The sequence below is a fragment of the Gymnogyps californianus genome, chromosome 1 (genome assembly GCF_018139145.2).
Source record: "Gymnogyps californianus isolate 813 chromosome 1, ASM1813914v2, whole genome shotgun sequence".
Classification (NCBI taxonomy): Eukaryota; Metazoa; Chordata; class Aves; order Accipitriformes; family Cathartidae; genus Gymnogyps; species Gymnogyps californianus.
This window is the reverse complement of record NC_059471.1, coordinates 137,460,172-137,487,236: the sequence shown is the minus strand read 5'-3', so window position 1 is coordinate 137,487,236 and position 27,065 is coordinate 137,460,172. Positions and strand designations below refer to the sequence as shown.

General features: G+C 34.0%; 1 protein-coding gene across 5 annotated transcripts in view; it reads left to right on the top strand.

The window, feature by feature from the left end:
• Positions 1-27,065, top strand: part of CCDC91 (coiled-coil domain containing 91) — a 161,852-nt gene that overhangs the window by 88,384 nt on the left and 46,403 nt on the right. For all 5 annotated transcript variants that reach the window (XM_050915090.1, XM_050915087.1, XM_050915088.1 and 2 more), the window contains exons 8-11: positions 3,208-3,315; positions 18,242-18,334; positions 18,515-18,583; positions 19,988-20,164. In XM_050915090.1, coding sequence (XP_050771047.1) covers positions 3,208-3,315; positions 18,242-18,334; positions 18,515-18,583; positions 19,988-20,164 — 447 coding nt within the window. The remainder of the gene's footprint in view (positions 1-3,207; positions 3,316-18,241; positions 18,335-18,514; positions 18,584-19,987; positions 20,165-27,065) is intronic.

Genomic DNA, 27,065 nt, shown 5'->3' with positions numbered 1-27,065 from the left:
TACTTGAAATGATTTAATGAGCTATTAAAAGGAGACTGCTTCAAGAATGCCAGCTTGATATTAGGTCAGTGGCCACAGATCTATGGAACATCAGCCCACCAGGATAATTGTGTAATTAATTAAGGAAGAAAGTGGTGTTTCAGCAGTGATAAGTAGTTGCCCAGAATAGCAATTAGTCAAGACTTTTAGTATCATTGTACTGAAGGAAGTATGTAACTATAAGAGTTAGAGATGCCTATCATCAAGTAGCTAAATGTATGTTTTTGTGTAGTTAATTAGTAAATTAGGTTTTTTCATTAGTAATTTAAGTAGTTGATTATCTTGAATTTTGCAAAAGCTTTGGATGGATGTCATGCATCTCTGCTATATTTACCCCATCAAGAAACCTTAAATGGTGGTTGTGATCAGACAAAGAAGAAAATGACCTCATTTTTTAACTCCATGTTTTCTTTTTTCTTTTCTTTTTTTTTGTCCTTTTCTACAGTCTTGGAAAGACATTGTTTTATGACATCTTTATGTTCATATTTACTTTTTATAGTCAGCTGGAGCCAGGCAGATGTACGATATATGCAATGAACATAGGAGTGTCCTAGGCAACAACTGCATGTTAGATTAGAATTAAAGGAAATTGTCAAGTTTGGCTTTTATTTTATTTTAAAAATTGCCTTATTTCTGATAATTTATTAAATACGGGACATGATTTCAATGATAAATGAAGAATAATGAAAGACAATTTAAAGGGCAAGGTATGTTTGTCTAGTCATGCCAGTTCTCTGACACTTGTCTGTTCATACTTCAGAAGAGTAGACTTTCTGTTTTATAGAAGTGCCTTATCTGACAGTACTACTTATGATCAGTCCTGAACATAGTTTTTATTCTCATGAGAAAATATTTTTCTGCACTTTAAAATAAATTAGAACTCAGCATTCTGTTTTGATTGTAAGCATATCTTAAAACCATAAGGTTCTGAGAATCTTCAGATTCCTCTTGAAAGGGGAAATCTTATTTTTATAATAAGGAGTTATTGCTATTTCAGGGTATTATGTGACACACCTCATCTTCTTTTAAGTGACTTGAAAAGATTTGTGCCTTGGTATAAATCATTTATTCTGTATTTGAAAGGCCTGTTTGACCGGCTGATCTACTGAATCTCTCCATGGAAAATAAAGATTTTTGTCTGGAGATTTTTTTATGGCACAACATGGAAGCTATCTCTGAAGCACTGTGCCACACAGGGGGACTTTCCTCTCTGTCTCCTTACTCGGCCAACTAGTGGAATAGTCAAATACAGGATCAATTCTGTGGTACTATTTAAACTATATTAGTAATGTGTATGATAGAAAAGGAAGTCTTTTGTTTCTGAATGTGGAATTTTATGTATTTTCTAAAGAAAATAATAATAATAATAAAATAAATTTAAAAAATTAACAACCTCTACATGCCATCCAATGAATAATAATTATTTCCTTGAAAACTGAAAGTTCTTTATACCATTTAATAGGAATTTTGCAGTCGCCAGTTAAGTTTGCATAGCAAAGTGCGTAAAGTGACTCAACCCTTGGCGTGAGCAAGAAGCTATCTGAGAAACGGCATTGCAACTTAATGACCATTCTGTTACTGTTTTCCCTAAGATCAGAATTCAATTTTTTTTTCTTTTGTGCCAGTTATATGAAACAATTCTTGCCACAATAGTTTAGGCAAAAAAACTCCATATCCCAAAGTACAGACTTAATTTTTGCCTGTGATAAGTGGCAATTCTAGTTTTTACGCAGCAGGATTTAGCATATAAAGTTTCACATACAGAAGTTATACTTCTTTGAGATTTCAGTTGTTGTGGTTGCCTGAATTTATATCAATAAAAGAACTAAATTTAGTTGGAAAGAAATTGGCGTTTTTGAAAGTAAACTTATGGCTAGCTAAATCCCCTGCAAATACCAGTAAACGTATTCTTACACTTTGATTAAAGTATATGTTAAGCACCATTTTTTACCTTTTAAATCTCTGAACCTGTGCTGAAAACTACTACCACCATACTATAGCGTTACTGAAGAACACTGATTTTGGCATAAGAGGCTAATTAGTGAAAAATTTGGAAAGGTAGTTCAAAAACTGCCAGAAGATTTTTTTTTTATACACTTTTTTGTTTTTTTAAAAGTATTCAAAATTGTATTTAATGTATGTGTTATGTTCCATGAAGTAAATATATCTCTGAAATAAAAATTGTTTGAAAGATGGGATTTTTTTCTTTGCATTTGGGCCAAAGGTCTGTTTTCTATAAAACTTGTCTGTTTTAACTTACACAGTAATTTTAACTACTTCACTATATTGATTACTAGTTAAAAATAGTTTGCTACATTGTGTATAAATAGCCCAATGAATATTTGGAAAGTGACATGAATATTTTATAATATTAGGGAAAAAGACTTGCATAGCATGAGTTAAGTAAATCTTGTGTTAAAATACCATCATTGTTTAAGGAAGCCTGAATGTAATTCCTCAAATGGTAATTTGGTTTTTCATATATCTTAAAATTTTTTTATTTCTCATTTTGCGTTCGGATGCTGGAAATTCTGCATAGTTCATTCAAGTGCGTGGGAATACACATGTGTGCATGCACACATGGTCACACACAGAGAATTCCTAATTTCATCATCTTTTTGTTACTGTCTTGGTACTTTTGACTTTCCACACTTTGACTTCCACTGCTTCACATTTGAGTGTGAACTTCCTGGGGGGGCGTTCTTTTATGTTGTAATTACTCAGAATTTCCATCTGCTTTTACTTGACTTGTGGTTGTGAAGATCATGCTTGGCCCATGGGATCTTACACTGTGCCGAGAGGATGTGGAGTTTTGTCAGCCAGGGAAATATGTCTGCTTTTTTTTTTTTTCTTCAGCAGCTTTCGTATGCTTCTCTTCTTGTGTGGCCCCACTAAACTGAGTATATTTGACAGAAATACTCTCCCTCTTTATCTTCTTTGTGCTGCTCTTTTTTAAGCAGACTGTGTATAAGAAATCTGAGATCCAAAAATTTTAGTCCTGACTGAAAACAAGGTAGTGTTACATAGAAAGGTACTTTAATAGTTGCACATTCCAAATTTATAACAGCATTCCACATTCTGGTTATACACAAGTATTAGTAGATCTGCAGTTACCAGTAAACATCCCAGTTATATCTTTGTTGAATATTCTGTACTTTCTTTTTGCAGGCACTGCTACAATCTACAGTTCAACAGCAAGAAGCAGCTATTGAAAAACAGTATATCCTAGCAATTGAAAAACAGTCTCACAAATGTGAAGAACTTCTTAATGCTCAGGTACGGATGTGCACATACAAAAATCTTTATGATTTTCTTTTAGTTTCAACTCTTTTCTGTTTGAAAAAATATTAACCTATATGATCACCAAAGAAAATTAATACATCTTTCTTCTTGTGTCCTCGGCATAACAGTAAACACAAGTATTTAAAAATACAAAATAAATAATGACTCTTCATCTGTTGGGATCAAAGGTGTTTTATAACATTTAAACCTACTTAGAACAGATTCCAGAAGAGTGTAGCACTGAGAAAAAGTCTCAGAGCAACTCAATACTTACTCCTTTAAGAGCTGCCATTTTCTGTAGTCTTGGAGAAAACATGCAGTTATTTTTAATTTATGTAGTTAAATGCAGGATTTGATTGTACAGGATTTGCACAAATTTTTGCTCCAAATTTTTTTGATGCTTCTTAGATGGTAGACACAAACGTCTGTTGTCCAAACCTATTTTTATTTCATAGAAATCTTACATAAAAAATAAAAAACTAGCTATGAGGAATTACATAATATTCAGAAATATATATACATAAATAGGCCTATATTGGCTCATTTAACATGACTTGAGTAAAAGCACACTGCATAGCAAGTATTTGGAATCACATCGATTACTGATGAGTATCTGAACAGCGTAAACCTGGTTTGTTATTGAAAATGTCTTGATTTGACTTAAGCACAGCTCTTCAATCAAAATAATAATGAACATTAGTACATAAGTTTAAAAAAAAAAGCTAATTTGCTAATAGCATCCTGAAGTTGTTTACATTGCAATTAACAATATTAACAGTTACCTTTTAAGTAGCGTTAGCAACAATTCTACTAAAAATACAAAGGATAATAGTTTGTTTATTTAATTTTCTTGGGATATATGAGACCTAAATACATCAAAAGTCCACTTGAAGTATTCCACCATTTCCAACAGTGTTTTATGAGCATTTCACTGTTCTGACCATATCAATTAACACTTAGTGCAAACATGTATTAAATATATAAGCATCTGTATAAACAGTATGAAGGAAAGATGTAATAGTTGAGAAATCGATTCCATCATGAATGAGGAGTTTATTGCACAGAATTACAGTTATTTAATGCTTACCATAAAGGTCTGCCTAAAAAGCAAGTAAAAAATGAATTTTAAGAAAATGTTTTGTGTTTCTGAAATGAACATATTGTTTACTGACTTGGTATCATTTTCTGAATGTTAAAAAGGAGTGAATCTCATGAAATCTGGAAGAATTACAGGAAGTTTTTTGGGGGGTGTACTTACAGATTGAGCAAAAATATTGCTCCTGTGATCTGTTACATTTGCATCGCAAACCAAAAGGTGGAGACAGAAATGTGAAAACATGTTCAAGAGGTTCAGATTTACCTGGGGAGAACCCAACAATGTAAGGGACCTATTTTTGGTCGTAGGACAAGAGAGTACTTATGACATAACAGTGCCCAGTTCACATCATGTCTACATTTAACACAATTTAGCATCCGCTTTGGATCCCAGAGAAGGTTTACATTTTGTTCATAAACTTCCAAGTCATTTCTCATTCAAGTCAATCAAGGTTTATCACCTTTAATTGTAATATAAAACTGAGATTTTGAAGCCTAATCAAGTAGACAAGTGTGAGTGCTTATGGTAGAACTACCAGATTTAATACGATAGGATTTATACTGGCAAATCTTGTTCACTCATAAATCTTTGTTGGAAGAGATCTGAGAAATGTGTAGTATGTTTTTATTCTTTTTGAATACATCTATTTTTAAATATATGCTTTGGTGTTTAACATTTGTTTTTCTTCAAATGATTTTGTTCTGTGCTAACAGTTAAGATTGCTGAAATGATTACTGATGATTATACATCAAGTTGATTACTATTCTGTGTTACGGGATTGTACATGCATATCCACCTTTACATGGAGACTTATGAGTATCTATATCACTGTAAAGAATTTTTTTTTTTACTGCAGCAGTAATCACACAGTGCAAGTATGTTCTGTACACAAACATAGCTTCTTCCCCCCCCAATATGCTTGCCTTACAAGCAATATTTTGCCTTCAAACTTCTAAGCCCATGTAAAACTTCGTCAACCCACATAATTTTTTGTCCTCATTTGCCATTCCTGCTAAATTTTCTGCTGTTTTATTTCCAGTTGCAGAAAATCAAGATTATCTCATGTAATAAATCCTTTCTCATGCTTTCTCCTAATCCCATTTTCCCCCCAAATTCCGATAGCCTTCCCTCCCAAAAGCATCTCTTTGAGAAGGAGGAAAGGCTGTTTTTCTCTGCTTGTCTTTAACCTATTGTTAGAGTTTATTTAAGTTTCTGATTTTGAAGCTGTATTTTATCAGGGTGTTGTGCCTGTGATGGAAATGCATGTTAAAAGTCTGTCTAGAGAGGTACCATACTGCTGTCAGTGTACAAGGCTGTATCTTCCAGGATAGGGGAAGATGTGAAAGCCCTAGTTCTATGGTTCTATCTCAGTTTCCTGCTGGACAAATTTCTGCAGTTCATCTTTGATTGTTATATGTGAGGTTTTGCAGCATACTGGCTAGCTATAGGTAACATCATCTACAGGAGGGAACCATCAGCCCATCAACACAAGTTGTCTTCAGTTCTATATCTTGTTTCAGGTCTGTCAGTTATCTTTTCACTGTACTCTTCTACTAGATCTAACTCCATAGGTCTGCGGTTTAGGACATTGCTAAAATTGCAGAAACTTCTCCAAAGTAAAGTTCTGAGCCATTTTCTATTCTGGCCCTTCTGACAGATGCCTTCCCCACCAATCCTAAAGTAAGAAAGTTCTAGTCTATTTTCTAGTTTAGTTTAATCTGCTTGAAGTTCAGTATACTCTGACATACTATACTAAACTGCCTCTCAGTGAAGTGTCCATATGTATTAATCATTATCACTATCCATTGCTTTTGAAACAAACACTTGAGAGATGAGCTGGCAGTATCAGTTACTATTCAGATACTGCCAACAGATGCCAAGTATTTCTACATCTACCCTTTCCTTAGTCCATTAATGTCACTTGTCTTGAATATCTGATCTCAAATGTCCCCTAGGTCTGGAGCTTATAGGTCCCCTTCCCCCTTTCCTGGAATGTGTTCAAAGGACCAGTTCCCTCAAAGAAATTGATGATCACTGTAATGGATGCTTCCTGGGGAACAATCTCTAGGGTTGCTGGGTTTTTTTGAAGGAAATACACTCTCATATCAACATTTCAAAAAGCAAGCCAGGCATTTTCGTGACATATTCAGGGGCACCAGGGTCATGGTGTCCTTCATCATGAACAGGACAATGAGAATTCTTCTCTATGCCAGGAATCAGTTACGTCATATACTGAATATTTAGGAAAGCAATGCATGTCAGTTGTACATTTCTAGCATTTGAGGATATCAGAGAAAATGTCATTGGAAAACACATATCAGTTTATTACAAGTTGGAAAATCACAAATTTCATCCTTATCTTTTTCTGAGGCACGAACGTATTTGATGTTGCCTCCTGAAAATGAACACCAGCTTTGATCTTGTGGTTTAACTCATGTGCTGTATGAAAATACATACTGAAAAACATGATAAACTTTTGAATAGAAATTTTTAATGCTCAGAAAATGAAGGCACATATAACAGCAAGTTAATAAAAGTGCTTCAGTATAGTCAGGTATTGTTCAGTGCTAGAAGGGAGATGCCACATGAGGTAGAACAATATGTATCTTGTAAAGTATGAATATCAAAACCAAACAAACAAAAACCCTCAAAGAAAACCCAAAACCAAACCAGGCATTTGACAGTAAAATTTATCTCTCTCTGAGATTACTGACAAATTTAGGTCATAGTTCTACCTTCTTTAGTAAGTGCTAGCAATCTTTTATGATAAATGAGGCATGGAAAAGGTCTGCAGGCTGTGCACTTACTTCGATTTTTAGTGGGAAAGAGCAGCAATTGCCTGGGCTGGATGCAGCTAGCAGAGGCAGGTATCATTGGCAATATTCTGCTGTTCCATACTTCAATATGTGGAATAGAGTGTCTTTCGGCTTTCCCCTGTTTTCCAATGTGTAAATAGAAGTAGTATGTTCAAACATCAAAGTAGGTTTTTCTTCTGAACTGAGTAACTTTAAAAGGCACGGTCCATAAAAGGCACCATAAAAAGATGGAGTAAGTAAACATCTGTTATTTTAAAGTATTTACTATGTAGGACTAGGATATTCTAAGGAATTTTCTCATTAAGGTTGCTAGACCATGAGCATGATAATGTAAAAGGAATTACCTGTTTTCACTGGAAGCCCTAGAAATGATGATGTATCAGAAATTTCTCTCACTATTCAATCAAAGTAGATGGTGTTAAAAATGTAGACTATATTGAGGTTGATTTTTATATTCTTTTTAAAACAGTCAATGATCTGTGTATTAAGGTAAAATAAAATCTTAAATACCTGCAGCAAATCACTTCTCATTTATGAGAAATCATTTTCCCTCTATTTATTTATCTTGCACTTTTCTTTCCTTACCTTGATGGTCTCCTTCCTTACTGTCTTCTAAACAGTGTGAAACAGGTATTCTTGGATGGAGAGCAGTTGAAGTATATGTGAAGTGAGGCTCAGATCACACATTTCTGTCTCTAAACTATGACTTGACAATATTCCTCTTTCTCTCTATGCCTTCCTGAGGAAACAGTATCAGTCAGAGAGATACAACTGGACACTCTGTGTAGTGTTTTCATGCTTGGATGTAGTTAAGGGGGATATATTTTACTGTGGTCCTTAATTATGTTAGTCTGCATATTTTCCATTTTGATTTATATAAAAGAAGAATAAAGACAGACAAGGAATAGAAGTCTTTAATTCTGTAGTTCAGTTGCATGCATATTCCTTTCCTGGGCTGGACTTCCTTTCTTCTACTCAGTAAACCCTTAAGGATGTGTGGCCTGCAGTTTTCCTTTGTATAGAGTACATTATGCTGAAATTTTTTCCATAGTTTAAGAAGCCAAAGGAGCTGCTAGTGTAATTGCTGAGACAGAACAGTACTGGAAGTGTCACACAAAAAGGAAAGAACTCAGTTAAATGCTTCCTCTGCACTTTTGCATGTTGATATTTTTCATGATGATTTTGTGAAGCTATGAAACAAATCTCGCATTTGTAGATGCAGCAACATTTAAGATAAGTAGAGTTAGGCTCATGTCCTTAATTCTTTTTCCACTCTATCATAATGTTGGCTGTCATTTCTGTGATAAATAGTAGTTCGAAATCTGTTGGATGGTGCACGAAATCTTGTGCCCTTTTTTTTGAGACACGCTCAGAGAAGTACTGATTTAGCTTCAATTTGAAAACAATGTGCTGAAAGGTCAGTCAGAATAGAAGTTCCATTTGCTAGAACTCAGTTTTTTGAAGTGTATGATGCTTCCAAGAACAGCTTGTAGACAAGCAGAAAACTGGTGTGACAATAGTAATGAGCTGCTGGAATGTGATTAGATACCTTACCTTCTCCAGTATTTGGATGATACATTTTGATGTGTTTTGCATAGCCTTCTGTGAAGAGTACCAGTAAGTGCCCCGACAATTCCTAAAATGTCAAATGTAAAAAGTACTTGTCTTGTGTAGCAAGTGATTGTTTGTATGCCAGAGAACGTTTATTTCATTCAGCAACTTAGTTCCACAGTCGGAAGTATAATTTTCTATTATTTCAAATCTGATTTTTATATCTACTCATAATGTGCAGCATGTTTATATAATAATGCTTATTTTATGAACTTTGATTATTTATTTTTTCCCCTCTTGTAAACAAAAGAGGTTCTATGTTTTTCCCATCTAATGGTAGTAATTGTGAAATCTATTTAGTGCTTGATCTTGAAGGGAGCATATACAAACTAGATTCTTAGAGAGTTTGAATATTTGCATTTTTAGGAGACAGTAGCCAATTTTTGCAGTGAGAGTAGTAGGGACTTGAATAATCCTGAAGACTTGCAGACTGAAAAAATGAAGACTGTGGTGGACATAACCTTTCTGGTTCATTAATTCCAACTATGATAAGTTTGGAAATTCTTGAGAGTATTTATCATGTCCCCTTCTTTGAGCATTTCCTCTCAGTTCTCAGAAATCTTGCAGTTTGCTGCTGTGGGAATAATTGTTTATTCATTCCCTCCAAAACGAAGTATTTCGTATCAGTCATTCCCATTACATTTTCATCTAATTCACTTTGCACCTAACCTCTCATCCTTAAACATGGTTCATCTAGATGTGTCTTTTCGGGTCTGCCACTCTTCTGCCAAGAGTGAAGTTAGACTTTCTCAGAACTTCTTTATTCTCTGGTAGTTCCTGATTATGTAAAGGAGAAAAAAAGTATTTATTAGAATCCTGTTGTCAATTTGAGTCACTTATTCCTAAATTTAAAATACCTCCTTGATTTCTGTGTATATAGAGAGAATTAGAGTGAAAAGATCAAGAAGCAGCTCTTCCTGTGCAGGGAAGGCTTTTTTTGTGGGTTTTTTTTTTTTTATTTGTTTTCCTTAAATCTTGAAAAAGTTTGATTCATCCTCACTCTGTGTTTTGGTTTTGTATGTGTTGACTTTGTATCCAGTATTGCTTAGTATTTACCTCCCCAAAAGTTACATTGCTAAGATCCAAAAAGGCATATCTATTTTTTGAAAAAAATGTAAATCCTTACCAGAGTCTTCTAACTTCATTTGAATCTGCCCACTATTGCAAGTTAGTTAGAGGATGATTTTGCAGTCCCTTTGCACTGTTAATTCAGCCAGGATACTTTCAGAGTCTCAACCAAAAATCTTATTTGGAAATTGCATTTGCTGCCTTGGATTTGTCAAGTTCCACTTGAAAGTAGCTCTTTAGTGTGATTTTTGCTTTCTGCCTTTTGCTTATATAACAAGTTTCCTTACAATCTTCATTACTTGTTATGAATTTATATCATCAACTCTTGTCAATACTGAACAACTAAGTAATATAGTATGATTGTTCTCCTCAATTTTTTCTCTCAGCTATTGTTGAAAAATTATTTTTTTCCTCTGTTTTGCTATCTTCCATTACTGAACATTTTGCTGTTTATATTGCTCATATTTTAGGAGTTCATTTCCTTCTATTTTTCCTGAGAGATGGAGCAATTCTGTGAGAACTCATACAGGCTGTGAAATGAATTAGATCACAAAAACAGAGGGGCTAATTAATTGTTTTTTTTTTTTTTCCTTCATCTTTTTACTGAAGTTCCTTATCTCTATCCTTAGGACCTTGAAGTTCGTGGGGTTTTTAATAGTCTCTATTACTGTGTACACTTTCTGAGAAAAGTATTTTCATTATTAGATGACTTTGTATAGCTTCTTACTTTATTTATAAAAACAATGAAGCACATATGCAGCAAAATGTTTTAAGCTTAATTTCAGCCTCTGATGTGCCTCAAATTATACAGTTTGCATGCTGTCTGTATACTGCTGAGTGGAACCCTGAGTACAAGTATAGGCTTAATTACTTTATTACTGCTATTATTTTTCTTTATATTTTCATTGTTTTAACTTTTCTGGTTTAATAATGTTTTGCTGATTCGTGAGCTTTCTCTTAGAAAAGTTTTGCTGCTTTGTTAGCCTCTTGGACCTCAAACTGGCAAAAAGATACAGTTCAACCATGCAGTAATAAGTTATAATTTGAGGAAGTGGAAATATGTAACAGATGTTGGAATTCTTCAGACAGATTTTCCACCTTGCGCTGCCAAACACTCAGATGCCACAGATAGTGAGGACAGTATAGGAAACCAGTTATGATTACCAGATCTTGTCATTTGACTTAGGCATAGTTTAGCAGTAGTGAAGAAAAGGTGCAGTATAAAAGAATATGCTGTTAAATATAGCTAGCCTTTCTACAGGAGCAGAAAACTATTATTAGTGTTTTAATAAGGTTGCCTTTTTCCTCAGGATAAAATTTTGAATAGGATGTAGAAATGGGCATATTTTGGTAACATTACAAAATCATAATGCTATAACTGTGTATTTTTGTTATGTCATCTCCCTCTCCCATAAAGATGTTTCCCGCAACTTGTGTTATTTCTTCCTACCGTTAGATTCCTTCGTGAGAGACAGAAATAAAAGTAGAACTTTGTGGGTTAAGAAGTTTTCTTGTTAAAATAGGTGAACAAATTTGAATTGGTGAATTTTTAAAAAGACCAATCCCGTGGTTTATTATTCCTGCTGATGAATGAAGTACTGAAACACTTGCTAAATGTTTCTGAAGATATTTTTTCCCAAATCTCGAGGGACGGGGATTGTTCTATGTTCATATGTAATGAAGGTACAAAAAAAAAAAAAAAAACTGGAGATGAGAGAGAAAGTCTTATGATGCCTGTGTTTTTTCTGTTAAACTACTAACTACAATGCAGTTTCATTAGATTAAAAAATTCAGTAGACTTTTGTTACAAGAAGAACTGGTCATTCACTGAGGGTGAATTAGACATACGTATGTCTTAATATACTGTTTTTCAGAATGATGCCATTAAAAGAAGGTTCCAAGTGTAATTTCATTCGTGTATGAAAATTGTTTCCTCAGATGAAAGATCTGTGAAAGTGTGAAATATCATTATTTTGTTGCAGTGATACTACAAATAATGCAAGCTTTTTTTTTTTCTGTTTAATATTAGGACATTCATATCAACTTTGGTTGTTCTGTGATGTTGTTTGCTGTTTTGTTTCTGAATGATTATCTGACTACTTTTACATAAGCTATGAATAGCAGCTAACAGAATGAATTTATCCATCCTGAATTTGGTGATCCATGCATGATGCTTTACTCAATATTGTGAAGGAACCAATCTGCAGAAACATAAATTGGATGCCTATTTGTTGTAGCAACAGAATTGCATCATCATTTGTGGATGAAATCCTGTACTCGTTTCTTTTTAAATAAAACAGTACAGGGCCCAGGAAGAAACTGTCTATATTTTTTAAAATGCATTTCAATTCATGCAAGACACCCTATTCTCTGTTTTTCTTTAAATTTGCAGTTTATGATTAATAGGAATATGCAAAGAATTATAACTGTAATAAATTAGAATTAGTTATTAATACTTTAATACAGCATTTTAGCTGTAAAATAGCTCATATCCTGCATTATTTCATTCACTCCATGAATTATTATAATATATACTATGTAATCCTTCAAAAGATGCTTACCTGAAAGAAAAATGTCATGATTCCTCAGAAATAAATTTAATATATAAAAATAACAAAAAATACTGACTAGTTGCTATTGTGATTAAATCTGTTTACAATGTCTTCTATGACTCACATTCCAGGAAAAAAAGAAAGATTTTTTTGATTTCTTTTTTACAGGAATCAAGAAAAACCACAGGACCTCTGTATTTATATTTGAATCTACATCAAACGATTTTCATTTGGAACCATTGCCTAGAGAACTTCTTGCAGGGAGGAAAACATTATAACCTATTTTTGAATGCCTTTTGTTTTAACTTGATTTTCAGAAGACTCTTCTTGACCCTCTCTTGCTCCTTTCCAGAGAGTAGGGTAGAAATATTAGTATCTTTCTCCACTTTGGAATACCACTTTTCTAAAATGTTTAGGTTTTTTTCTTTTATTGGAAAACATTTTATGGTGTCACATTGGACCATCATGTCCCACTACAATTTGCTCCTCAGGATTTTTACACATCAGAATTTTGCACTCTTAACCCTATAGTCCCTGTCTAAGGAATAAAAGGAAGCAAATTATAGCTTTATCAGAAAGAGGGCTAGGTGAGGGTGCTGGGCTATGGAAGTTAGTTCAGGCAAAATGATGCATTAAAGAGCTATACTACTTGTTGTACCTAAGCTAAAGGTTTTTAGATCTGGCTGAGTATCTCTGCATAGTGTTGTACTGTCTACTGTGCCTCATAGATAACATGCACAATGTGAATGTGCAACCTAGCAAACTTACACTGGCTGAAAACTTTCTTGTTGCACTAAAGTGGAGTTTTCAGTGAGATTTATTTTGGCCTCACACTGATTTATGCACCATATTTCCAGTTCAGGACACTTTTTTTTTTTTTTGGCGGGGGGGGTGGTGGATTATCTGTAGCCATATTTTTTCATCAATTTCCATTTTTGCACTTCAGAAAGTCAGTAAGGTATATTTGTTTAATAACAGCTGGATAATCGGATTCAAAGCCCCAACATGTTTAGAATTTTCTTACCTGTTTTCTGGTTCTGATTGTTGATTAATAAAGGAAACCGTCACTTCAACTTCCATTTAAAAACTTGATGGCCACTGTCTTATAGTCTACGTGGGTTAGGTGCTTTTTTCCAAACGTAAGGCTCCATAAGTAGGTGTCCATCATAACTTTCACAGGAAAAATGGAATAGAGTTGATTATTTTTCATAGGACTGTTAGGTCTGATGAACTCATTAGCCTACTTACAGGAGGCTGATCATTCTTTAAAGCTTTTATTGGGTTTATTTGTTGAAGCATGGGCAATATCCTCTTGACAGGTACAATTACCAGGAGACCTCCAACTTTGACGTCCAGATAAGCCTAAGAGAAAGTGGCCTCTACAATCCTTGGGAATCAAAATTCAGTGTATAGATAGCTCAGAGTGGTGCCTTAAGTCTCGACACTCTTCGTTTATTCCTTTAATACTGTCTAACAGAGAGAGGAACATGTTCATAATTCTTACCTGTGGAAACTGGAAATGCTGAATGAGATTCATTCAACTTGCATCCTTTCTATAGCTTTTATTCCTGTTGAGAAGGGGAGGGAGTTATGAGGTAAGTTTGCTTAGCTGTAGGCATTTATCTCAGTGTATATGATCTTTAATTCAGCAGTGGTCTGTATTGTTAAGAGACCTTTACTATAGCTGAACAAAAATCTACAAGCCAAGTAAATGAACCTAAAACATCCTGTTATTTCCTGTTAACTAGAAATACAAGAGCACTTGAAAGCTCTCAAATGTATAAGTGCTGAAGTGAAACTGTCACCTTTTATATGTTTTTAACCTTCAACTCCCTTTAATAACTTCATCTGAAAGACCAACTGAGGAAGCACTGACTGTATATAAAGTTCATTGTGGCCATTTAGTACCAGAGTCCAAAGTCATTCTGCATATGTCTAGAAACTTAATGTACCTCATGCTTCTATATAATAACTTCTACTTAGAAGGTATATGGATTATTTTTAAATCTGAAGTACAAAGCTGGTTGCCCTAATTTAAAGACTAGTTCCAGAGGGGTTAGAGTAGCTTGCTGTGCAGAGACATTTGAACTAACAGCTTGGAATTCTGTTCATACGTTCATTAATCATTTCCTTTGCATTACTGCTTTTTTCAAAGTTTGTCAGAATGCTGTCATTATACAGAAATAGCTAAACTTTCCTTGATCACTGTTAGAAGAGTGAATGCACAGAAACCTTTACTATCCATAAATTCCCACATTTTCTGCTCAAGTGTTATGCATAACCTAGATACCTGAGTATGCCTTTGAAAGATCTGTGCTTCTGTAAAAAGGAATTCAGATGACAAGGTGGTGCATTCTTTTCTATAAAATGGATTAATAATACCACTGAGCTCACTTTACATCATTTTAATAAGCACAGCTTTCAAGGAGGTTCCATGGCTCCATATGAGGGCTGATACTAATGTGGGGCACAGTACCTTGGAAAAAATAAAAGTTCTTGATAAGTAATTAAATTTCTTATTAATTACATGCAGAATGGAAGCTTTCATCCTTTTTGTTGTATCTACGCTAACTATGCAATATGGGCTTTCTGGACTCAAGACCTGTTTCAGGGAGAAGCAGTTCACATAATATTTTATTCTGCTTTGTCTATTTCCAGTTACTTATTTCTTTTTATATGATTTATGTAATTTAACAGCTTAAGGTACGTTTCTCTCTGAAAAAGAAAACTATTTGGCCAAATATAAATTCTGAAGCCAAATAAACAGTTCTTCAAGGTATTTCTCTAGGACTAGTACAAGAGAATTTGCTTTACTGGGTTGTATGGACAGCTGTTGCAACACTTGTGATGATATATGAACTTTTGGAAGTTCCGATATGAAGGTAACCATTTATGGAAGGATTATTCCACATGAATAAACGTTTACATTATAATAGCAAAGGACATGCCAAGCTATTCACAAGAGGCTTACAATCTTGAAATTATAAATTTTATGTTTCCATGAGAAATGGGGATGCTATATAATGTAAAAGAGGTTGCATTGAAATATGCCAGAAGTCATTAGCTTTTATTTTGAAAGTATTCTAAATGTGCTCACAGTTACCTCTAGTATCTTGAAAAATAGGAACTAGTGTGTTTTTATACACAGATACAATTCTTAATACAGTTCTTACTGAACTTCTGTGAATTCTATAAAACTCAAAATGTGATACCATATAGATTTTCTAATCTACCAAGGAAATAAGAGATCCTAAGCTCAAGCAAAGTAATCGTGCTGCAAATGGCAGTCACAGCAGCTTTCTTTTTTATGGTAATTGTTTACTTAGTAGGCACCCTTTTTTGTAGTTAAAGTGGCAAAGAAAAGCAGTATATTGTATTTTAAAGACTTCTCTTTCTGCTTCCAGAAGAAGCAAACTGATTTATCTTATACTGCTGTCTATATTTCCATTTGTTTTCTATGCTGTATCTCCATGGAACTGATCTGTCCAGGTGTTGTTAAACTCCTTATTACTGTAACAACTAACTGGCATAACATTTTCTCGTTTTTGTACAAAGAGTTGATCTCTGGATTTAGCTGTGCACTCTTCACAGTGAAGGAGATACATTTTTTCACTTCAGAGATGTATTAAAGATCAGAACTTTTCAGGTTTCTGTATGATAAAAAAGTTTTGGTCCTGCTATCTGTGTTTTTCAGGATTGTAGGTCTACCACAGGTTTATGGAAAGTAAACTGCTGTGTAGTGAGATTAGGGTCATGCAGAAGGCTGTAGTCATGAAATTGTTTTGTCTGCAGGGAGAATAGATGTTAGTTGTCTCCATTGGCCATGTATACGTGTTCTATATTGTACTAATGCAAATGTCTGCATTGTTTCAGGACTTCCAGGATGGTCTTGAATGTCTTCTTATACATGTATGTAAAATAAAATTTCTAAAACTGCCTTGAAGTTTAAAGGCTGAAAATTGTAGTCCCATGGAGAATGTTGTAAAATACATCTGGTAGCTGGCCCATTATAGCAACTTAAAAGAAGCAGAACAAGATGTTAGAACTTGAAAGATATCTAACCTAGAAGTCTGAAGGTCAAATGGGAATTAACTGCCTGCAAGTCTTACACTAGAAATTCTAATCTTGCTGAACAAGTTGACTGCCATTCTACTGTAGGTGTTTTAAAGATAGAGGTGATTTTCTCTAACGAGCTCTCCTTAGAAAGTCCCTTACTGATTCTTGACTGAAGCAAATAAAGTTTCAGTCTTTTAATTGACATTAGTAAACTTTGATTTGTGGCATATGTCTGATAAAATATTTGCATATGTTTGTCTTCTATTGTGTCATTCTTTCAAATGAAAGTGAAATAACAGGTTTGTAGTCTGTGCAGTCAGTCGAACAAAGAGTCATGGAGATCATTTGACTAATAAAATCCATTTATTGTTTCACCTTTGAGTTACTGGGAAAAAATAATTTCTATAAGTGCCCTGATAGTTAAAGCTCGTGTCTGAAAATACTGAGTCCACAAGAAAAGTGAGTTACACATCATTAAGTATAACCATGATGTGAATTTCACCACTCCTTCCACAGGTGTTTTCCATTAGAATATGTCTGCTCCATTCAGACCTATTTTAAGTAAATTCACAAGGAAATGCCTCTTTGCATGTTTATCCTGGAAAGGCAGATAGGTGTTTTATTTTATAAAGCAGTCTAGAAGTTTTCTATTCTATTCTTCAAATGAAAAAATATTTTTCAGAACATAGTATTGCAGTTTGGTAATGTATTTCTAGCTGCCATTAGAGACATTTATAATTAAAACATAATAAAATTCATGAAACAGAAATGACTGTTTCTTAGAAATGCTGGTGAAAGGGGTATTTGCCTGCATAAGTGTTTGTGTAAAAATTTTATGTTCGTTATATACACTTTTATTAATATAAAACTGCTGTTACGCTTTCCTTTGGTGATCTTATAAAATATTATTATGTATTGATACTATGCTTTAAGGTTGTAATATATCATCTCTTAAATAACAAATAAAGTAGTGTACTGACTTGCTAGCAATTATCTCATGACAAATACCCAACATCAATAATTTCCAGTAATAATTTTTAGTTTTGGAAAACAGCTTAGCTCTTACAGACAAACCCCACATCTTTCAAATGCTTTACTTAGTTTAGTGAAAAACAGATAAATGAGTTGTGATTAAGAACAGTGACAGATTATACGTCTACATATAGACTACCTGATCACTTCAGAGTTCATTTTGTCCCTGAAAAAATGTTTCAAATTACAAGAAAATTAGAAGAAAGCAGCATTCTCTTTTAGTCTTGTTTCCTGGCTTTCAAAGTTCGTAGTATCACAAAGGGTTGAAAAAAATACGTTTGCCTTCTGCCCTCTATACGTATAACTGAGAGGTAGTACAAGCATAATTTAAATTCTACGGCTGTTTAAATGAAATGTTTAAAGTGTGGTGTTGCTTAGACCATCTTTATAAATTTTCTAAGTATTGTTTTTATGTAGTGATTTTTTTTTTTTTTTTCAACTTCTTTCCTCTCGGTCTGAAGAATATTAGGAAGTATTAGATAATCAGGAAGCTAAACATTTCTCATTATTGTAAGTTTTTTTCATGACATGAAATCAATTAAAGGAGTACTGTATATGTCATTTAACTGAATCTACATTTTAAGTCATTTTGTAAGCGACTGACAAACCTAAGTGTCTTGGATGAGTTATTTTTGTCTGTTTTACTAGCAGACTGTGGTTACACAGATATGAATGTTTTCTCCCAATAGCATCAGCGACTTCTCGACATTTTGGAAGCAGAGAAGGAAGTGTTATCAGAAAAGATAGAAGAAGCTTTGATGCAGCAGTCGCAAAAACACAAGGTATTGCTTTTATTTACAAAAAAAAGGGGGTCTGATCTGCACCATGGAGTACGTTGGGAATGATCCTGTCACAATTATTAACAGGAAGAGGAAGCTTTCTCAAGCCCTTTGACTGTTTGAAATGATTTTTAGCCACTCCTCTATTGTGTATTCCACTTTAATTTTTCATAACATTTACAGGAAGTGCTTGACAAATGTTTGGATGAAGAAAGACAAAGAAGTAAGGAGGCTGTGGCAGCTGCTGCAAAGGTATCTCTTGTTAAGTAGTAGACATGCAATGTGGGTTCCATGTGTGTCATTACAAATGTCAAGTTCAGCAACTCATTCTTTTTTCATACCTAAATTTGTCAAACTCTGTGTTCTCATATGTGTCTAAAAGAAGCTAGTTCTATAAATCATGAACATATCTGCTATATCCTATGCCTTAATACAGATAGTCTATATAACTTCTATGTCAGATAGCCTCTGAATTAGTTTATAGCAACAAGTCACAATATTGCATTCAGTTGTTGGTGTTGCCTAAATATCTGGTTTCGTGATCTTTCAGTGAACAACATCAATACACCTTGATTTGAAGAGCTAGGTAGCAGGGTCAACTGATGATCTTAAGACGATTAGCATTGTGTCTTATTTAACTTTTGTTAAATATGGTCATTTTCAATGAGGACAGAACTATTTTATAAATCGTGTAAAAAATTTGGACATTTTAACAGGTTTTCAATGATTTAAGTTGATGTTTGACTAAAAGTGAGTATTCATTTTTTAAAATATGATTTCTTCAGTCTATTTCATTATTAAGTGCATTGGGGTTAGGACAGTAATTTTGTAAATGTTAAGCTATCTTTCATTTCTAATACTGATGTAGGATCCAGTACAAAAGTTCAGTTGCATATAATGATCTGGGAAAACTAGTGATGTGTGTTACCTAGCACAGTTGTTTAAGCTATATTATCATTTCATTTATTTTGAACTTCAGCCTGCCATTATTTATTTGTAGATATTATGCAATGATTGTCTTGCTGATAAATATATTTGTGTTGCTCAGCATGTGTAGGGCTGTCCTTGTTACTTGAAATTCAGTGTGTGTCTTCTGGTGATTTCATGTAATGGTTGAATATAAACATTGGGAAAAAAAAAAGGTGAAAGTACTTCTTGTAGAATGCATAGCTAAGGAGCTTTGGGAGGGAAGATGCATTTGTTTTAGGTATGTGCTGGCTACTTTGCCACAGAAAGCGCTCAGACTTGTTTTGGACTTCAGATACTTGTAGATAAAAGCAGGAATATCTCATATATGGGAATATCAAGCAGTGTAGGGAGGCCCATGATGTACCGACTCTTACATGGTTTCTGCTGCATGTTTTTTGTATTGGCTTTAAGCAAACTAGTTATGATATATTGTGCTTTCAGTAGGTGGGAATTCAAGATCCTTGCTTGTAACTTTCTTTTTCTTTCTGTAACTACAAAGTCATTGTCCAGTGGTAATACCTGCTTGGTAGCACCTTAAGATAAATGTAAGCTCATAGTTTAGAAGTGAAAATATTCACGTCCCATATCTTGTCAGCTCATAGATCTTATTAGAAGTAGTAGTATATATGAGTTAGGCACCCATGTTAGGTATTTTGGTCATTTATTTGTGCTTGATTCGTTTCAAAGGCTGAAAAAGAAGTAGTGCAGGAGGCTGTTCTGAAAGCAGTAGAGGAGGAGAGGAGAAATTTGGAGAAGATTCATGCAGAAGAAAGAAAAATGTGGGAAGAAGAACGTGACAGACATAAAGAGAAGATTGCCCAGGCTGTTTGGGAAGCCATGCAAGAGCAAAGAAAGCATGATCAAGTTAGTATATTTTATCCTTCCATGGACCTGCTTTGTGTATTTTATTTTTTCTTTTGAATGTCTTCCTAATGTTGTGGTAGATTTTCTTGTGACATCTGTCATTCATCACTGCACCTAGTTGATATTTGCAATGCACAGTGATCTTGTTAGTTTATCTTCATCTAGACTATGTGTATGGAGAGAGGTTGGCACATACAGAACAAAATTCCTACGGCCTTTTCAGGTACATATATTGAAATGAGATGAATCATGCCCTGTAAGTGCCTGGTTTTGTCCACTGACTTCAAAAGGAGCCCAAGATGACTAGCTAGGTGGCATTTATGTTGTAGACAGTTTAGGTGACTTTTTCTTTTTTATACCTATGGAAAAGAAAAGATGTTACATTTGTTCCTTATTCTGCTGGAATGCCATTATGTCTCTTAGTAAAAAGATATTTTTCTAAGACAAAAAATAGAATATGTACAAAATAAAGAGAGGATTAAAAAAATTGGAAACCTAAACCAGTAATGAACCAGAAATGTTTCTAGAGTTACTTTTTAGAGAGGTGCTTCTATAAGGATAATTGTATGTCACTTAACACAAATTGAGAGGGACATTCCCAACATTGCTTTTAACAATTGTAGGAATTACAAATGAAATATGTTATAATAGCAGTTAAATTACTCTTCTGAAAGTGGAATTTTGTAGTTTCTGATGCTGGAAATATTTGGGGGAACAGCCTGTAAATTCACTGATTTCTTGGTGGTGTACTTGAATATTATAGTCTTAAGAATTTTAAACAAGATATGTTTCATTTGGGTGTTGGAATTTGATGTTACTGTGTATTTTCTATGTCCTGAATAACAACAACAACAAAAAAAAGATCTTCAGAATTTGAAGTAAAATAGAAGTAAAATAGCATATCACAGAAGTTTAAAAATCAACTCTTTGGAAACAGACTCCATTTCCCTTTCTAGCATTAAACAGAATTATTAATCTCATACCTAATCAACTACACAATAAGTTGGTTTTTGATGCTAAACCATTATTATACTGTGTTGCTTACATTTCTAGGGTAAATAGAATGATTTTACTTTGTATATAGCTTTTTTACTTCTTTTGAGTGTAAAGGTATCAAGTGGTAAGATGTCAGTTTTCAAGACTGTAACTTTACTATACCGATAAGCCTTCAGGTGCTCAAACTCTTCTTTACAACAAAAAGATAAGCAGCTGACTTCAAAGCTAAATTCAGGCTAAGAACAATTGCTCAGGGTTTAGTTAGATACAAATCATTTAGACTATCCAGAATGAGAATTGGTACCAGTGGTATAGAGAATCTGTTAATAGAAGGGAGAGCAATAAAGTAGTTCTTTACTACAGTAAAGAAAAAGACAGCAATTTTATAGCTTGTGGAACATGAAGAGATTAATAGGAGGATGACTATGGTAATGAAGTTTGAGGAGAGTTTTGATGAATCCTGAAGATTTTTGGTAAAGGAGTCCTGTAGCTGGATGCATGAGGTTGGCCAGGGTTCTATATTTACGGATTTGGGGAATGTGTAAAATATCTCAGGGGTGGGAGAGTGGTGGATTAAGTTGACGTAGTGACTCAGGGTAGGTTTACCTTCCCTATGGAGTGTACTGCCAGAGTTTCTTGTTGTTGTTGATATTGCCTTTGAGGTTGTCACAAGACAGGATGATATTAGAAGAAGTTTAATATTGATAAATTTATTCTTTCAGACAAAGAATATACTGAGTTGTCAGTGCTTTTCTGAGGAAGAAACTCAGGCCTTTCAAAAGGACAGGTTTTTCAGCTCAAGCTGCTAGTTGATCAAGTAGTTGACAGTGTTGGAGTTTCTAGTGGTGTACTTGTGACGGTGAGTAGCACTGAGGTATTGGAGAGTGTTGTGATTAATTCTCCTGTAAATATCTTGCTCTTGATGTAGTCATGTGGCATTAGTTAATTCCATCTTTTTTAATACTGAATAGCTCTGACAACTTTGATGGTAACAGGAATAATTTATCTTATTCAGTTATATGATGTTTTCTCCTTTGAGAAAATGAACCTTTAGGTTCATTTTTCAAATACCTAATCTGTTTTCAATTAAGGAAAATGCAGATTTTTCTTGAGATTTCCAAAATTCTGTCACGTAAATATATAGCATATTTGAAGTTACACTCTTTATTCTCTGATTAATGAGTACAAATTCTTTGGGGAGGGTAGACTTTCATGTAGAAATTTGTTTCTTGCAGAAATTTTCACTTGTTAGCTCTGCCAAGAATTTGCCTGCCTCCTTTAGGCCATTGCTATTATAAACATAGGACAACTACTAAAATTCTCTGTCTGACAACAAAAGTAGTCCTGCAGAGCTAATGTTCCAACTGATAGCTTACATATGGTGTTAGATGTGACTTTGGTTTAGCAATGAAAAACACTTGGGACTACAGGCAGATTGTGTGTGGACATTAATTTTTCTGGGTAGAGCCTTCCACTCAGAGTTGTTTCTTATTTATATTTTTTTACTATAAGATTTCTCTTTCAAGCACTATAACTGCACTATTAACTGTCTTGCAATTATTTAGACACCATAATCTGTCAAGTCAGCTCTGTAATGGCCAAAACATACAGTCTAATATTTTAGACAATGAAAAGTAAAATTGTGGCCGTGTAACGCTTGCCTCATTTAATTCTTTATGCTGTGCTGTATACTTCTACATGCTTTCTACTTCAAAATTGTCACCTCATACTATTATTATGTTTAGCACCAAGGAATGAAACAACTGAGTGTAGCTGAATGTAAGTGAACATGCAAAATAATCTTTTGGTATCAGACATATAAGAGCAGCTTTAAGAGCAGTACTGTTATTTCAAGAGAGAAGTTTCTTTCTGACTAACACATGATTTTGGAACATAATACTAAGAAAGAGAAGCCTGACTTGTTTTTAACAAAATCTCTCTTCTCTTAGTTTATCTTCTTCAATTTATCACCAGAGGAAATAATCTGTGTGTGAGAAAGAAAAGATATCTTTGTATGTACTTCTCTGTCTTTTTCAGTCTTGTTTCACACTAGTAATTGTCATAGAAACCTAGATTAAAATTTAACTTTATTCTGCTGTAAATTAATTTGAAGAGATTTGCTTTACTGGTTTGAACTACAACAAAGAAATTAAGCATAGTATTAAAGAGAAGGAATTCTCCTTCACTAATACTGTAAGTCTGCAAAACTGAAAGATCAGAAAGGGTCAGCGTAGCCTTTGCAAATAGGTGAGGCAGAATGACTTGCAGTCATGGCACTCATAAGTAACTCTAGGAATAATTAATGGAAAAATCTGAACACATTCAAAATTTTATAATTTTCTTTGAGATACAAGCTCACTTTATAATCTATATGGTTTAAATATATTTTGGTCTGTGTCAAGAGTTGAATAAGAACAAAACAGAAGAAATTGAGACCCCAAATTTGACAGCCAAACAGGACCTCAAGAGAATTGTGAATCTGATAGTAGAAGCTAGGGTACAGTGTCAGCAGACACTGAGAATCATAACCAAGAATCTACAACCCTGACATTAAGAAAAAGAATTTCTGCCAAGTGGCTATAAATTAAGAACAGAGAAGACGCACATCAATGTAAAACACTGAGAAGTAAAACTAGACGAACCATTAGGGAAAAGGATACTGTCATATGCATGGGGCAAGAGTTGATAAACTAGATGGGAAAGACATATTTTAAAAACTGCAGCACCATTGTGTATCTGTAAAACATTTAAGTGATGAAAATGAGGGAAAATAGATTTCTGTGTCGTAATGGTATAAAATTGTTGGCTTCTCCTTTGCCTTCTAAACCAGAAAATAAGAGTTTTGATTCTTTGTTTTAAAGGAGGAATTTACTATCCACTAATTTTCTTTATAAAATATAAGATGTTATATTTTTCACCAGTTTTTAAACACGTGCACTAGAAGGACCTTGTAGAGCTTGGTTGTATATGAGAAAGCAATTGGAAAAAACCTTAAAGTATGCTAGTTAACATTTCTTCGGTCAGGCAATTTTAGTATAAGAACAATAAAGCTTTGAAGATCGCAGTTCTGCTGAATCAGGTCGTGAGATTTCCCTTCATCTTCTAAATAATTTGTTTAAAAGAAGTAAAGATGAATGTTTACTGTGCAGGGATGATACAGGTATTTTTTTAGACTCTTTTTGTTGTCATTGTTGCAGAGGGGCCAGAAAGGAGAGCCATAGTGGATGCAAATCTGGAAGCTTTGTGCAGCTTGCTTCTACTTGTTAGATATTCATGCTTGACAAAACTTAGTCCTAAAAAATTGTTTGTCCTCAGTCAGATAGATGTTGAGTCTGCAGATAAGGAGATGCTACTTCTATATAAGATTTATTTTATTAATTTAACATTGCCAGAGAAAAATCTCGGGACTTGGGCACAGTTTAATAAATAGCTCATGATTAATATCAAATATTTTGTTACCAAATATGAAACAGCAGAGTAAAGATAAACTTATAGTGAAAGTAGGAACTAAGACATACTGAGTTAACGTTTCGGCTTGATGGAGCAACCTTGACATACCCCCTTCTCCTTTTTTTAAGAAATTAAAGGATTAAAGTAACATGAATATTGCATTTGTTTTCATGAAAACTTTGACTGTTCCAGTGACTTGGGGTCTTTACTTAGAGACATGGGATTTTTAATTAAATTGAAGATATTATTCTTTGAAGCCTTATGACTCTGAAGGGATAACTGAGATACATTACACCACCAAGGAAATGGTAAAAGTTTTTCTAGAGCACTGTCTCAAGAGGCTGTAAGGTATTAGGAGTCCAAAAGACTTTCATTTTGGTTGAGACTGGCATCATCGTCAGGTTTTATACATGTGTTATCCAGGTGCTTAGTGTTTTTATAAAAGAAATCTTTTTTTTTTTTTTTTTAATTCAGAAGAGGATTCTTAGTTTTGGAGAGGATGGGCTTGCATTTTAAATCAGGGAGAATAAGCTCTCCTTCTTCAAAGAAATGAGTAGTCTTTTGATTAAAGATAATGTTAATTTGCACAGTAACCTCATGATGCTTTTACAACACATTGAAAAGTCATTATAGATGAGGAACCCATATATTCAGCAGGCTAGATGTAGCCTGGCATGTCTCCAGTATTTTCTTTTCCATTTTTGATACATTATGGCGTTTATTACAGTGGCAACTTCCCTGCAAGGAGAGTTTAATATGTCTGGTAGTTGTCAGTGTTGAGAGAATACTTGGTGAAATTCTTCCACTTGAATTTTTTTTCTAGAACACTTAGTTGAATAAAGAAGTAGTTACCCTCTATATAAGGAGAAACTATAACAGATAATGTGGCTGAAGCAGAAGGTTTTTCCCCAGAATTCAAAATTGCAGTGAAGCTCCTGGGGTACAACTATAAACTTCAGTGAAAAAACAGTGGACAGTGCTTTCCCCTGTCATCTTCTTTCCACTTATTTTTACTCTTTGAAAAACCTAAAATCCAAAAATTCTTTGGGGATATAGGATGGTGAGATCCATACAATTTTGGATAAAATAGAAGGATGATATATTGTATTTATAATTAGTGGGCAATGCAGAGTAGCTGTAGCAGTAGCTGCTGTAGCTATAATGCTATTATGCACAGAGCTCTCTGCATCATAGTTGTTATCATTTTACAAAGCTAAATAATTACATAAATTAGGTGAAATCAAGAGGGGAGAGAAGTAGCAAAAGAAGCTAAAGAGAATTTATGCACCACAATTTTTGTTTTAAAGAAAATTCATTGAAAGTAAAATGAAAGCTGGCAGCTGCGGGGTGAGCCCTGGAAATTTAAGTCCATGTCATAGCTTGAAATTAATAACTCTCCTAAAGCACTTGAAGCAAAGAATCACCTTTGCCATTTCCTGAAGGCTTAAATTTAAAATACTGTGTATAATCTACTGTAGTTTACTCTAATTCTCAAGGGAAAAAGAGCCTGAGTTCATCATTGCCATAATCCACAGAGCAGATACATTGGAGACTCAAGTGTTCTGCACACTGCAAATAATTAGAAAAAAAAGCACCTTTAATTTATTAAAAGAACTAACATAAACGCAGCTTCCTCTTGGACATGAGCAAAGGCACTAAGGCAAAATGATCTTACCAATGGGAAAGTATTTCAGGAAAACTGAGGCTGCAGTGTTTCATTCAGCCAAGCCACAACAGAGATATACTGAGATATACAAAGAAAAAATATTTTTGCAAGAAAAGTTAACTAAAAGACTTATGGGGGAAAAAAAAGTGAACCTCCCAATAGTCTTTGCTGAGTAAATCTCTAAGCATTCAAGACAATTGAATATGCTCACACTCCTGAGGGTTCATGTGGTGGTGTTCTTTGCAGAACAATAAATTTGTAATTTATGGTCTTGGAATGTATTAATATTATTTTACTGGCAAACATCTAAATAGTTGAAAAAAAATGTGATTCTTCTGTACTGTATGGGCTTTAAAGTATGTTTAATGTTTTTCCATGAATTTATGAATACCAGTATATGCCATTGCTTACAAGGTAAAAGCAAAATGTCTAGAACACACGGTGCTTAATCCTAAAAAAATGAATGGCTACTTGCCTGCTACATTATTAAAACTTTTTTGGTATTCATGCTCATCTGCTTGAGGGAGTGCTTCTGTTGATAGTTTTGGCAAGCTGGAATCAATTTTGTATCGAATGTCTTAAGGATTTCCACACCCAGTCATATGTAAGTGAACAAAAGATAAGTAAATGAAAACATGAAGGCGTTGGCTGTATACTTAAAGAACTGGCTTTTGTTTCTTTTCTACTGTTGCTTAACTATTAAAATTTTGTTGAAAATTATTATTTGTCTAAATATTTTTTCATCATTGCCCTGTATTTGAGAAGGTTAGAAGAACTAATAAATAAAAA